This window comes from Macrotis lagotis, chromosome X (assembly GCF_037893015.1).
Source record: "Macrotis lagotis isolate mMagLag1 chromosome X, bilby.v1.9.chrom.fasta, whole genome shotgun sequence".
In the NCBI taxonomy this organism is placed as follows: domain Eukaryota; kingdom Metazoa; phylum Chordata; class Mammalia; order Peramelemorphia; family Peramelidae; genus Macrotis; species Macrotis lagotis.
The window spans coordinates 564,251,786-564,267,663 of record NC_133666.1 but is presented as its reverse complement, the minus strand read 5'-3'; the positions used below and the strand labels follow the sequence as shown (position 1 = coordinate 564,267,663).

Below are 15,878 nucleotides of genomic sequence, written 5' to 3'. Positions count from 1 at the left end.
TCAGTAAGAAAAATTGACAGATTTTGTGCCCTCCATTTAAGAAAGCTAGGAAGAGTATAATTTAGTTTTTAAAAAGATTTCCACTTAAATGATTAAAATGTATAGAGATATATGTATTACTCCTTAAGTTCAAATTTACAGTTGAATTTAAAATTTGTATAAATATCTACTAGATGCAAGTCTCCATGCTAGATACTGTTAATAAAAAGTCCAGAATCCCTGGTTTCAAGAAGTCTGCATTTTATTGGTGGTATTTTGCTATGATGGAATCTTGGATATTAAGAATAATTTGTCCCCAAAAGTTCTGACTGGTCAAATTTCTACTATATTTCATTAACTGCATGATATCAATAGTGAACATGATTGAAAGAAAAAATTGATTTCTTATCCCCCTACAAAGGCTATTTGTAATGTCATGGTTATATTGTATACTAAAGGTAAAGTTAGGTGTTTTTATATGCTTAGCACAGAATAAAATGGATAATTAGCATCAGTTTAAAGGAGAAAAAATACCTAAGATTCCATTGTGAATTGTGGTTTTTCCAAACTAAAGAGCACATATGAACTTCCTTTGTTAAGAATTAGAAAAGATTTGACTTAAACTCATGTTTCCAGGTTAAAATTATATTTGTTATTGGTAAAATGTGATTTTTTCTACATCAAAGATAAGACTCCAAATATTTTTGAAAGAGGCTTTTGGGATATTACAGATAGATGTTACAGATCTAAATTTTAATGAGTTAAGTGTAAATGAATTAGAAACATGCAGCTCAGGTTTCTTACTGAATTATACAAGGGGTTACAGAAAATGTTTGGCCAAATACATCTTGGATGTTGCCAACCATAGAACATTTAAGAGCTTTTATCAATCTTGAAAATAGTCTTTTTTCCATCCTTTCCTTGCATCACTGAGCACTTTGGGATCTGCCTTTCTTGGAGTAGTTTGTTTGACATTTATTTCTATTCTAGATACAGAGTTAAAGGCAAAAAATAATGTTATTTTCTTTTCAACACCATTTTAGAAAGCTTATAGGTTCAGACCTTACATGTCTTACAAATAAGGGAGTTACAAACCTTGGATTTCAGTCTAACTTGTCCCTAACTCATAATTTGACCTTTCTCAAGGTAACAAAATTCCTCATCTATAAAAAGAATAAGGTGGGTTAGATAATCTTTAAGGTCCTTTCCTACAATGTTCCAGTAAACTAATATTTATTTTCTGCAATGTTTACTTAAACTTAAACAACCTTTAAAATAATTTCATAAAAGTCATATTATGATGTCTCATCTTAGCTTAGTGGCTACATAGCCTGGGTTCCTGAAGTTATAAGAATGGTGTACAACTGCTAAGCTAAAAGCCTTCAGGTATAGTCCCAGTGACATGACTGTCTGTTTATGATGATTAGTCTGGCTAAGTGGGGAAAGGCTCATCACCAGTATTTTGACAACTGGCTGATAAAGTTTTTGACCATGAGACACTTTAAAAAATGAAAATACAAAATGACCTTTGTTATAAAGTCCTTCCATTTTTGCTTCTCAATCTATCTATCCATATATCTACCATATACTGGCTGTTATGCTTACCAGATCTCACTCCTCCATACTCAAATTTCTATCTCTTGCTCAGGGAATCATATTCAATTCAATAATAATCCAATAAATAATTATTGAGCACTTAGTATATTGCAGACATTATATATTTTAATAAAAAGGTATTAGTCCATTTCTTTATTCATCTATTCATAAATCCTATCTTTATGAACTTTTCCAGTAAGAGAAAATCATAATAAATATACCTCAACTGTTTACATTGACTTATTTTGTTACCTTATGACTTGTATAAATTGTATAAATTAGGACCCTGAAACACAACTTGTTTCAAAAGAAATAATAACCTATTTACTTAGTTTTTTTGCCAGTCTAATTCATCTTCATCATCAGCAGTTAACAACTGATTGATGGATCTTGCATGATTTGCACAAAGAATAGAAGCTACCGATTTGCTAAGCTGAAGAGATATTTCAAGTTCTCTATTTTCCTCCATTATATGATTACATTATAAACAAAACTCATATCTAGAACATACAAACAAAATCCACATTTAGATAAGTTTTCTCAATTAGACAGCTAGACTGTGATATTCGGACTCCAGTAGTTTTCTTATACTACACAACTCTTAATTATATGACATCCAGTGAAACAGACCAAAGATGTAGTCAAGTAATTTCCTTCTTGATCTTAATTATTTAGGCATTTCTATAATCCACAAAGGTTAGTCTTTTATTTATTTCTACTAGAAGGACTATTCACCATGTAATGCCTTATGCTTCTTGTGCTTTTTAAAGTATTTTCATAACTACCCAATAAGGGAGGTAATTGTAACAGTAATGTGTTAATGAAGATAAAGAAGAAGGAAGAGGAAGAGGAGGAAAAATAGAGAAAATTAGTATAAAAGACAGAAAGGAAAGAAGGAAGAAAGGAAGAATAGAAGGGAGGAAGAATGGAAGGAAGGATGGAAGGAGGAAGGAAAGGAAGGAGGAGGGAGGGAGGGAAGGGGAGGAAAGGAAGAAAGAAAGAAAAAAGGAGGGGAAGAAATGAAAGGGGAAGGAAGAATGGAAGGAAGAATGGAAGGAAGGAAGGAAGGAAGGAAGGAAGGAAGGAAGGAAGGAAGGAAGGAAGGAAGGAAGGAAGGAATGGAAGGAAGGAAGAATGGAAGGAAGGAAGGAAGGAAGGAAAGAAGGAAGAAAGGAAAGAAGGAAGAAAGGAAGGAAGGAAGGAAGGAAGGAAGGAAGGAAGGAAGGAAGGAAGGAAGGAAGGTTGGTTTTATATATCGCCTATTATTTTCCAGGCATCGTGTGCTAAGCAGTTTACAAATAGTGTCAGGCATTATTCTTTCCATCCTATTGAACAGAAATCTGAGGTTTAGAAAAGTGTTGTGATTTGTCTGACATAACTCTGCTTATGTTTTAATTATACATTAAAACTCTATATCTAATATTTGTTCCATTTTTTCTCCACTGCCATTTTCTATCTGGTAGTTAGAGGTTCAGAACTATGAGTTGAAAGGGGAGGCATTAAAATGTAGCAAGTCTTTGATCTAAAAACCTGAATAAAAATTTATTATAGATTGTTAACTAGGTGGTACAGTGGATGATGTACTGGACCTGGAGTCAGGAAGACTCATCTTCCTTAGCTGGCCTCAGACTTAGTAGCTATGTGATCCTAGGAAAGTCACTTAATTTTACTTTCCTTGGTTTTCTCATCTATAAAAATAAACTGGAGGAGAGGACAAATAACTTTACTATCTCTACCAAGAAAACCCCAAATGAGTTTATAAAGAGTCAGACACAATTGAAAAATGACTGAACGACAACAGTAACAACACCAGCAACACCATAGATCAATAGAAGTGAGCTGCTGAAGGTTTGGGTTTATGGGGCTATTATTTATTTCATTCCATATTCATTTTTAAATGTACCAAACTTTGGGGAAAGGGGAGCACACACAAGTTATTTCTCAGTATACCACCTATAAGCAAGAGTGTCAAAGAGTGAAATATAATATTTTGGCTCTTCTATAACTAAGACATCAGTTTGGAAGAGTCTTTTGAATAAAATCTAATCTAACCCACTCATTTTATAAAGGGGAAAAACTGAGATCTTAAAGAAATTTTCCAAAATAATACATTATTAAGTGACAAAGCCTGAATTAAAACCCAGATCATATAACTCTATATTCTGTGCTGCTTTTATTATGCTATTTTACATGGATCCTTGCCTCTTAGTAAGTTCCCCTACAAAAAGAGCTTTGGATAGATGTCTATAGTGTTTTCCATCTAAAGAATGATTTGATTCTGTGAGATAGGAATTACCCCAGGAGAGGCATGTTCGATTCTTTAAAATCATGAATTTTTAGGTATTATTTGGTCTTTGAGTAAGGAACTGCCAGCATATTACTATTAGAAAGACAGGCAGTTCAACATGTTAAATAAAATATGGGCCATGAGGACATGGGTTCACATCTGACACTTAATTACTGTATAAACTCCAGGCTAAGTAATATTACCTCTTTACATCTCAAGTAGCTCCATAGTTCTTTCTTCATGCATAATCTATAAAGCATAGTGGAAGGAAGTCCCCATGCAGAGGAAATAGCAAGTTATTTTTGCAGTCACACAAAAATTAGTATAGAACCAAACTGGTCAGTCATGATGGAAAGTGTTAGAAAATATTGATCATCCTCTCTGATTCTCATTAATCTCCATGGTAAAGAAATCTCTTTTCTTCATTTTACATGGACCTAACTTCAATAACTTTGGAAAAGATAGTTAATGTTCATATTCTTTCCACTAGCACTAGTCCTCTTATGAATACAAAAAATACTTGCTATTTCCTCAGCATAGGAGGTTCCTTTCTCTCTATTTTATGCTCTGTGCATGACTCTAGAACTAGGGAGCTGCTTGAGGAAAGAATTTTAGAAATTACCTTTATTTTAATAAGTAGTGGACCTGGACCCTCTGACTCTAAATACAGAGCTCCATTCTGCTGCCCTGCATCCATTCTGGTCCATTCAGAACACTTGTTACTCAACAATATGAGTGTATAGCCTCACAATTTTTACAACTGATGAATATGTAATCTCCACATATTCATTACATTGTGATTATTGGCTGAATTCTTTTGTTTAGTAACAGTTCATCACAAATTATTCAAGTTGCTGGTCCTCAATAAACTGATTAGAGATCAGGGACTCCATTTTACTAGACTTCCAAAGGGACTTTTTTGCATTTGAGGCTAAATGTCTATCCTTCTGTTCTCATCACATAAGGAATATGTTGCAGAAAGTACTGATACCAAGGGAACCAATTTTATTGAGCAGCCCCACTGGGTAAGATATCACATCCTTGTCAAATATAAGTCCCATGGATCTTTCAACTCATTTTTCCACTTACTAAATAATAAAGTAAATGATTTAAAAAGAAGAAAAAAATCGGGCTAATCAAGCATTTTCTTAGAGTGTAAATGATAAAAGTTAATTGTTGAGTACCTCCTTTTTGCCCTGCACCATAGTAAATGCTGATAATACAAAGAAAGTAAAAAAAAAAAGCATCCTTGACCTCAAGAAGCTTGCAATCAAAATGAGAAGACTACATAAAAACACTATGTATATATAAGAAATATAGATATAATGTATAATGTAAATTAAAGATAATCTCAGAAAGGTACTAGCATTAAGGGTGATGGGGAGAGGCTTCCTATAGAAGGTAGAACTATGAAGCATGAAAAAAGACCATATTTTACTTTAATATTTTATGTTTGAAGTGACTTTTTATGTCATTCAAATATATTTCCTAATCAGAATGCTTTGTTCAACTTTTTCTATGTTTTATCACTAATATATGCTTCAAAATATATACTTCAATTTCTGTATAGTAATCATTCTTTAAAAATAAACATGAAACATAATTATATGCTCATGAAATGGTTGATACTTTGATATAATCTCTCCCTTGTCCAACTTGTTCTATTTAGTGATTTTATTCATCCTGAAATCTTGTCAAAGCTCAGTTATCATGGAAAGTTAAAACAGTAAAACTCTTTTAAAAATAAAATCCTGCTCCCCTGTTTCTTAGACTTAAATATATTTTGATTGTGGATGGTAATTGCAAGAATGAAGATGGGAGAAGCAATAGTTTTCATGCCATTTGAACAGCATAAATAGCCTTATTTCAAGAGGCACTTTGTTTTTGAATAGATGGTTGGAAGTGCTTGAGAGGAGTCTGAAGAAACAAAGTATTTGAAAAGGCCAAATGTGATTAAAAAAACAAACACATGCATCATCAAAAACAAACTAAGGCCAAAGGTTGAGAAAATGCAGTTAAAAAAGACTAAAATAATCATAATAATAATAACAATAATAATAATTAACATGTATAGCAATTAAAGTTTAAGAAGAAATTACAAATATTAGCTCATCTTACTCCATAGCAAATCTCTGAGATAGGTGTTATTATCATCCATTTTACAAATTAAGAAAATGAGAGAGGCAAAGGCTAAAGTGACTTGCCCAGAATAGTAGTGTCTGAGGTTCCTGATTCAAGGTTCAGCACTTTATTTACTCTGCCACCTATACAAGTAAAAAGAGATTGATACAAGTAAAAAGAGATTGATATCCTTTTCAGTGTATTGTGAAGAATTTCATTACCCCTACCTCACTGTTTGAAATAAGCAAGCAAAATTGCCCATTTACTTTATCTATTAAACTAAATTAAATAAATGCCTTTAAATGTCTACTATATTTTATCAGCTAGCTGACTGCCAAGAAAATACTAAATGTGGTCACAAAAAGAGTTAGACATGATCAATCAACTAAACAACAAAATATTTAAAGCTCTCTGATAGACACTAGATACAAAGAAAAACAAAAAAAAATGATTCCTTCCCTCGCTGAATTTTTATTTTTCCAGAAAGTTTTGGAATCATTTAATCTCTATTGGTCTAAGTATTTCATCTATAAAAGGAGTAGTTTAGACTAACTGAATCCTGTTTTCTTCTAGCTCTAAATCCCCTGATAATTATTAGACACCTCTAAGTATTTAAGCAGTTTTATGACATTCATACATGTCTGACATTCATAAAGATACTTTGGTCTTTATGACCAAACCAGAAGCAAATTTATATCAACTTCTTTTGACACATTCCCATGTTTATTTGTTTCACAGTACTTTTTCTCCCATTTTTGCATCTCCCTCCTGTGCTCTTTTAATGAAGTTGCCCTTTTCTCTGTTTTTTCCTTTATAATTTTTACCTAAGACATTTATTCTTCCATTCCCTTCATTATTTTTTTCAATTCAATCAACAAACTGTACTAAATATCTGAACATCCTTTCTCAGTCTGTTTTGTTGGTTCATAATTCATGTAGTTACATGAGCTATGGTCTCAGAAGAAATATCACAGGTTCTTAATTGCCTTGCCTATTTAGGAATATCCAAAATCATAGTAGATTATAGGTGCTTTGGAAAAATACAGAGAAAGACTTGCTTTTTTTTTCTCCTATAGGAACCTATAATTTTTAGACATTCTTTCTGACTCCCAGCAATTAGCATAATTTAGAAGCTACTGCTTATATGGCATAGAAAAGATAGTACAACTTTAAAGTGTTTTAAGAGGGGCCACTAAATGATAAATACAGGGGTGGTATTGAAAGTTATTTTGACCCAGTGACCCACTGTTTCAGTCCTTCTTGTCAGTTCCTCTTGGTGAAGAAAGTAGGTTCTATTGAGGTAGATCTCACAACGTCTGCAGCTTTTGTATTACAAGTTATTGGGTCAAGCACTAAGTCATCTACCACCTATACTACATACACTGGCAACTGGGGATAAGCTAGAAGGTAATAGCCCAACCCCTTTGGCTGATGTAGACCTCCCTGAATTGTCTTATTATTGAAGTTACCCATTAAAGTTTTCCTATCTCTAATAAATAGCCTGTTAATATGATACTTTGTTGTTGACCAGTTATTTCTGATTCTTTGTGACCCCATTTAAGGTTTTTTTGGGCAGAGATACTGGAATGATATACTGTTTCTATCTTCAGCTCATTTTACAGATGAGAAGCTTGGGCAAACAGGGTTAAGTGACTTTCACAACTAGTAAAGGTTTGAGATAACATTTGAATTCATGAAGATCAGCCTTCCTGAGTACAGGGACAGAACATTATCCACCTAGCAGCCCCTCAACAAGTTGCTACCTTGATGAATTTTCTATTGAACTTCTTTAAATTGTCTTTTATTGAGTTTTTTGTCATTAATCTGGGCAAAAACTTAAAGGATTTTCTTCTTATCAATGAGTTTGTAAAACTAACTCAAGTAGTATATTTACTTCTCAGTGCCATAGATTAGAAAGCATATTGATAAACTGAAAGTCTAAAAATTATACTTTATGGTGATTAATTGAAGGAACTTAGGATGTCCAACCTACAAAGATAAAGTTCAAGGTAGGGCATTAGAGCTGTACTGAAATTTTGAAACAATCAAAGGAAAGAGGAAATAAACTTATTTTGACCCATAGGCCAGAACCAGAAAACACAAATGTTTAGTTTTGAACTTCCTAACAAATTAAAGATAGTCAAAAAATCCAAAGGGACATGTAAGAGATAGTAGATTCTTTCACTAGAAGTTCTCAAGCAAAAACTGAAGGTCAGTTATGAGTTATATTGTAGAGGGGGTTCTTGGTCAGGTATGTGTTAGACCAGATGGTCTCTGAGATCCCTTTCAACTATGGAATCCTGGAATTCTGTAGTGTCTCAACAGTGTATTAAATATGTCTACTCCCAAATCTGTGGTGGAGGTTTGTAGGCCTATTAAAGGCTCATTAAAGTGATGGAAGAGGCCTTTCTAGCAGGTCACAAGGCTAGGAAGTAGGAAAGTTAGTTCATTGAAGCAATAAAATGGGGGTTATTTGTCCTTTAGGAAATTTTTTATGTTAGTATATTTCTCAATATTGGAATAGCTATTAAAATACAAAAAGCATATTCTCATTTTTTGTAATTAACAAAAAATGAAGGAATTAACCTTAAGAAAACGCTAATTTCTCTCATCCTCTCTCTTTGCAAAACTAAAAGAGCTTTGGTATTCTTTAGCTTTCAGTACATTAGAATTTATGTTGTTTGCATAAAATTTGCCTTGAATTCAGGATTTTTCCAGATTAAGCAAGAAGACTGACTTTTCTCTGCTTTAGGAAGAAACAATGATAAATACAGCTCACTGAGTCTATACTTTGAGTGTATAAACATAACCCAGCTGCTTCCATGTTCTCACTTTGAAAAATGAGGACTAGGCTTTCTCTGGTTAGCTTTTTTTCCTCCCTAAAGTTGCTATAAGATTATGCTCATGTTACAGAAAACATCAGCTGCACAGCTTTCTTTTTTTTGGCTATTATTCCCTTAGGTATAACTGTAATCAAAGGGAGGTCAGCTGTATCAAAATAGAAATATGCTAAAATATATCTGGCATTAATCTTTCCCTAAAGATTTCATTAGCGTTATTTTTAGGTGGAAAATGCTGAATGGATTTTAAAAAAAACCTATGAATTTATTTCATAATCTAAAAATGTGTTTTAGAGAGTCAATGGGGTGTAATATGCAGTGTTGAACTTTGAATTTAGAGATGTGAATTAAAACCCTGGTATTCACCAATTATAGCTGTTATATGAAGAAAGTTGTTGAATCTATCTGATCTTTAATTTCTTCATCAGTGCAACAGAGGAAGAGAAGAGACTGAGACAGAAATAGAGAAAGAGTCACAGAGAGAGAGAGAGAGAGAGAGAGAGAGAGAGAGAGGAAAAAGACAGAGAGAGAAAAAAAGAGGAAGATAGATAATAGATGAGAGATAGATAGATAGATGAGAGATAGCTGATAGGTTGATTCCTTGACAGCTCTAGATATACTAGCTTCTACACAAGGTAACTGAGAAAAGTGATTTTTATATCCAAAAATTTTATAGAAATGTGTTATTATTGTGAAACAAATAAACATTTTTATTTTCCTATTATAATTTTAAAGAGTTTATTTAATGTGGGAAATAATCACAGAACTTGAGTTAGAATGTTCCTCAGATGAGACCTGCTATGGACAAAGCCATCTACATCCAGAGGAAAAAGCTATAGAGTCTGAATGCAAAGCAAAGCATGCTATGTTCATTCTTTTAAAACTTCTTTTATGTTTTTCCTTTCTTTCTCATTTTTTTATTTCTCCTTAGCTCTAATTTTTTTCCTAAAATGACTAAAATGAAAATGTGTTAAATATTATTATACATGCTGACATGGGGAGGGGAGACAAAAGGGAGAATGGTGGAAAAAAATATGGAACTCATAAATTTATAAATGAATGAATGCTGAAAAACTGCCTTTGCATGTAATTGGACAAACAAAATAATATCTCAATTTGAAAAAAGAAGGTACCTCAGAGACCATCTAGTTCAACTCCTACCTTAAAGGACTTTCTACTATAACATATCTGCTAAGTATCTAGTCATCTATCTGTTGCTTTAAGACATCTGATGATAAGAAAAATTCAATACTGTCCAGGGCAATCCATTCTACCTTGGACCTGCTCAAATTGTTTATAAGATTCAGTAACTTCTACTCATCTCATCTAGTTCTAACTTGTGAAGCCAAACCCAACTCTATCACTCTTCCTACAAAGCAGTACTTCAAGTACTTGAAGACAGGTGATTGATTTGTATTGGTATACATGAACTGTTTCAGTATTAGAATCAAGAAAACCTTGATGAAACACTTCATTTACTGTGCAAGGCCCTGGGGAATACAAAAGTAGAAGTGAAATAGTCCCTGTTCTTAATGAATTTAGAGTCTATTGAGAAGACACCATGCATATACATATATTAGAATGAAATGAGGTAAATTCATAGAGGGAAGTTAAGAATAGCAGCAAGTGAGGGAATCAGAGAAGACCATGTAGAAATTGAAACTTTTTAAGGAAACCAGTACTTCTAAGAAGCTTAAGTCAGGTGGAAGCAGGCAGAGGGATAAGCTAGTACAAAGGTGCAGAAATGGGAAATGGAATGTTGTATTCATTCAGAAATCAAGAGTACCTGTTTGACTGGATCATAAAATGCAAAAGAGGAAAAAATATATTGAGATTGGAAATCTAGTTTGAGAGACAAGTACAAAATGACTCAAAAACCTGTAAAAAGAAGTTTATATTTGTACCTAGAAATTATGGGCAACCAGTGACATTTATTGTTTCTTGTGAGATGACATAGGAAGAATTGCTTGTTAGGATAGTCACTCTAGCAACTGTGTGGTTAATGGATTGGAGAATGGAGAGATATGAGACAGAAATACCAAATGTTTTTTTGTTATTTAGTTCCTTCAGTTATGTCCAACTCTGGGTGACTCCATTTTGGGGTTTTCTTGGCAAAGATACAGAAATGGATTGAGAACCAGAATAGGTAACCATGTCAGCAGAGAGATAGGAACAGTTATGAAAGATGTTTTGACAAGAGAAATAACAAGACTTGGCAATTGAAGTGAATTGAAAGTAACAGTCAATTTGCAAACCTGAGTAACTGGAAAAATAGTGACATCCTAGACAAAAATATGGCAATTGAGGAAAGGGATGCATGTGATGGGGAAAATGAGTTCAGATTTGAATATACTGAGTTTGGGATATGTAGAAGATATTAGTTTAAAGCATTCAAAAGAAAGTTGGGGATGCAAGAGTATGGCTTAGGGGATGGATTAGATAAACCACCTGTACATATACATGATCATTTTACCCTTAAGAATTGATGGAGTAAACAAATGAGAGGATATAAAAAAGTAATAAAAAGTCGTAACACCCACAGTTAAGGAGTTTAACATGATTAAAAACCAATAAAGAATACTTTAGGAGTGACCATAAAAGTAGGAGAAAAACCATGAGAGAGCAATGTTACAGAGGATATTAGAAGAGGATATTAAGAGGGAAGTTCAAATGTTAGGGATAAGTGAAAGATGAAGATTGAGAAAAAAGCAATCCATTTTGTGACTAAGAAATTATTGGAACCATTGAGGGAAAAAACAGTTTCAGTGGAATGATGAGATCAGATGCTCAATTCCAAAAAGTTGAGAAGTACCTGAAAGGAGAACTAAAGGTATTAAGTATATAGCACTATGTTGGGGAGTTTGGTATGAAAATATTGAGAAATACAGAATAATAACTTAAGAGAATGGTAGGAAGTGGTGAATTTTTTTTGGAATTGGAAATATTTGAATAAGTTTTTAGATAGTAGGGAACAAACAATTAGAATGGAAATATTCAAAATTAGAGAGATAGAAAAAGGAGATGATTATATCTTCTAAGTAAGGTGGAAGGGGATAGGATTGAATATATATAGCTGAATTGGCCTTGAGAAGGTACATTGTGTCACCTCTTTGTCAGAGCCTTTAATGGAAAAGCAGAAAATGAAAAATGCCTTAAAAACAGAATGAACTTTTTTTGGTCATCAATGTATTTTAAATCATACTACCTAGCCCTACTGTATCTGCTTAGAAGTTCAGCCCCACCTGAACAACCTATGTTACTACTGCTGCTGTTACTATTGCTGCTAAGTTTGTGTCTCATTTTCTTATCAAGTAAAATAAAGGGCTACAGTAGAATTTTCTAAGATTCCTTTCAGCTCTAAATCCTCTATAACCATTTTCCAATGATGGCAAGCCAAGTACAAATATTCCATATACTTTGTGATTTTTTCTCACTTATTTTCCCAATCTGGGTTGTTTTTTTCAGGTTGGTGGTTTGATGCCTGTGGTCCATCCAATCTCAATGGGATGTTCTATACAGCTGGGCAGAACCATGGCAAGTTAAATGGGATCAAGTGGCATTACTTCAAAGGCCCCAGCTATTCTTTACGGTCTACAACAATGATGATCCGACCTTCTGACTTCTGAAAGAATCCCATCAGAAGCCATTAGAAGTCAAATGGCAGATACATGGAGTTGAACTACTACCAGAAGACGGACTTCTTGTGCCAACAACTAGAAGCTAAAGTCTTAATTTAGTTCCATCTGCAAGGTAGTGACATGGAAGCCCAGTTGGTTCTCTCCTTTGGTTTTGAGGCCTGATCAAACTCACCAAAGTCTCCCCTTGGGCTGCTGAGCCTAGATTTTTGGACTAAATGAAACATGCTTCACCATTCTACTTGACAAAAGAAAGAAAAGAATTAACTTGCTGGGTTTCATCTGCTATACCTGGAGCTCACCTTGGAATGATGAGGACCAGATAGCCTAAGCATTTTTTTCCATTGGAAAAAGGCTAATTACAAAGGAGAATATTGACTTCAGAAGTGAGAGACAAAAATCAATTCACCATTATCCACTAGGGGAAAAATAAATGTATTTCACCTATGAAAAGGAATCACATCTATGCAAAGTATTACAAAGAAGGCTTTGGTTATTGCACAGTTTAAATGAATGTCCAGGAGGAACATTTGGATCTTTGTTTCCTGAATGGATTCAATGTAGATAAATGGGTTTCAGCAGCCAGAATCACATATCATACTTAATAGTTATTCTTAGCTAAAACATCTTCAAAAGTTAAATTTACTTCACCTGGGGAAACAAAATAAATCATAGTAAATGAACAATGTTAGCAGTAATAGGTGGAAAATCCTCAATTGCTTTCTGCTTTTAGGGCAAAGCCCACAGATCATTGGCATGGTCTTCCAAATGGGATTGATGATGTGAGAAGCAAGCTTGTTTTCTTGGGGTTTTTTCCTCTCTAGTGCTGAAGCTTTTGTTCGTATTAAAAGCAGACTGGATGTTTTGTTGGAAAAGCCTGAGGAAAGTTTAAAGAATGTGAACTTTACATGGAGAACTGTCATTTTGCATTTTTAGTGATGGCATGTACTCTTCTTCATTCAACAGTATATGGAAAAGCCGCATCCCTGTGTGTATTAAACATAGTTTAACTGGAGCAGCTCATTTTATGGTATTTTTTTTTGCATGTGCACACTTAAAAGTGTTACTACATTATGTTAAAACATTTTCCCAATCTCCAGTGTCTCACTGCAAATGGAAGTTTTGCATTAACTGAAACAGGTTTACAAAGTCCACCTTTCCCCACCTTACTATAAAAAGATCACTATTTAGTCTAAGACAAATAAAAGAATAAATATTATTATGAATTGTATAAATATAGTATGTTTATATTCATAGTAAAAAGTGCTGAACACTTAACTTGGACATGCTACTTTAAGGTTAATTAATGAAAATAAACACCTATCTACAAAAAATATTAGCTGTTCCTTAAGAAGATGCAATGAATCCACATTTGTTTTTCTAAGAATGTCTCTTTCATGCAAAGCTATCTCTGACCTATTGATAAACATTGTTTTGTGAAGAAAATTTTCATATGCCTTATTCACAGAAACATAGGTATATAAAGGAGTGAAGGGGGAATAGAATATATATATATATACATGTAAATAAAGGGATAGAATGGTGATAAATACATACATATCAACATACATGGGTATGGGATGGGAATAGAATACATTCTTGAAGGAAGTGGTACATTTGTCAGAAAAAGTCACCCAGCTAATCAACTCAAAGACTATAATTACTACTGTAAATAAAACCTTTTGGTTAAAATATTCCTGGGAGATCTCCCATGTTGAAGTTACTTTCATCCAAATTTATAGTTGTATGAATCAAGAAAAATGAATGTGTGGTAGAGAGCTTTTCCTCCCAAAAATGAAGTTTTTTTCCTCGAAGGGCCCCCCAAATGATCTAGTTTTGACTTTGAGGGGCTGGAATTATGCTCACTGACTCATCTTGCCTTAGAAGATTTTTTTGTCCACTCAGAAGAAACAATGCTGTATCATTCTAAAAGAATTTTTTTTTCTTTTCATAAGTGATGCCACTGGTTTTGTGTGACAGCTGAGTCAGTGTTTTTCTTTGTTTGGTGGTTCTTTCACACTATTCTTCAATCTCAATTTCTAGAAATATCTGATTGTATTCATTTTTGTGAAACAGGAGGGGGAAAAGAAAAGCCTATGGATTTTCTTTCTCTGTGTTCCTAAAGTGTATGTCTGTGTGTGTGTGTGTGTGTGTGTGTGTGTGTGTGTGTGTGTGTGTGTTGTATTCAAGCCTTGAATTAGAAACAGCATTCAACAATTCACTGCAAAAACAAACAAAAGAATGATATTTACTGTTTATTTATCTGGGTTTGAAAAATGGAATATAGTTTTCAATTCTTCATAATAAAAATATTTTAAATGGTCTCTGACTTCATTTTTGGGCTATGTTTGGGGAATACATTTCAGCAGCTACTTCATGTGCATTACTTTATGTGGTAGACATGCTGCCTTTCAAAGGTACCATTTAATCTGGTGAAGGCATTCACTTAAGGAGTTCAAGAAATATTTGTTTTTTCCCCTAAATACATGATTTTTCTTTATGTTAATTTCATCAGATCTCCATTAAAATCATTGTTCGGTGATCTCTAAAAGATTATGAAGAAGGAAAAGGTTGCCACTGACATAGAGGGCAAATGTCTGATATGGTTCTAAGTCTGGGTCTACTTTCATTCTCTTTGACCTCAGGAAATTTATTTTAGGTAAAAAAAAAATCTGAATTGAGTCACAATCATTCTGCTTCTCCAGTTAGAAAAAATTCCTAATACCTAGCAAAGGTTGAACTCTCTGCCTAGCCATACATCTATATTTATTTCTAGATAGGTCCTGGTCTCTTGGTAGTTGGGCAAATTTTAATTTATTTAAAATATTTTTAATGAAATCAGCTATTATAATATAGTGTCTCCACAAAGAGGCACCAGGAGGGAAAATTGGGGAAACACAAGCATTTTCTAGGACTTTCTCAGCTTGAATCTTCCTCTCCATGAAGCCCTTAGGGTAAAAGACTCCTCAGTGTCTTTATTTAACATAGATCAGTCCTTCATTTGCCTCAACCTCTCAAATCCAGACACTCAAATTTCTTCTTCCCTGATAAAAGCTGAGTGTTACCTAGTTAATTGATTCAAGGATTGAGAGGGAGCTCACAGGACTTGTGAGGCACAAATGAATTAATCTGTGTAATGTTCTTTGCTCACCTTAAAATATTATATAAATTTTATTATAATTACTACAACCATTGTTGCTTCTGCTATTACTATTACTACTATATCTGAATCTCATTTTCCTATCGGGTAAATAGAGTGGTTGAAGCAAAAAAAAAAAACTCTAAGATTCCTTCCAGCTCTAAATTCATGGAGATATAACTGTTTTCCAAGCAAGCAATGAAGTCAATAAACAAATATTATATTAACTTTGCCATTTTTCCATACGTATTTAAAGTGTCTAAGGTTCTGTTCATTCTCAG

General features: G+C 33.5%; 1 protein-coding gene across 2 annotated transcripts in view; it reads left to right on the top strand.

Annotated features, from left to right (window-relative positions):
- The window catches only part of ANGPT1 (angiopoietin 1), a 327,983-nt gene extending 312,394 nt beyond the window's left edge, over nt 1-15,589 (top strand). For both annotated transcript variants that reach the window (XM_074201075.1, XM_074201074.1), the window contains exon 9: nt 12,289-15,589. In XM_074201075.1, the coding sequence (XP_074057176.1) occupies nt 12,289-12,449 (161 nt within the window). In that variant the 3' untranslated portion in view covers nt 12,450-15,589. The remainder of the gene's footprint in view (nt 1-12,288) is intronic.
- The last annotated feature ends 289 nt before the right edge of the window (nt 15,590-15,878 follow it).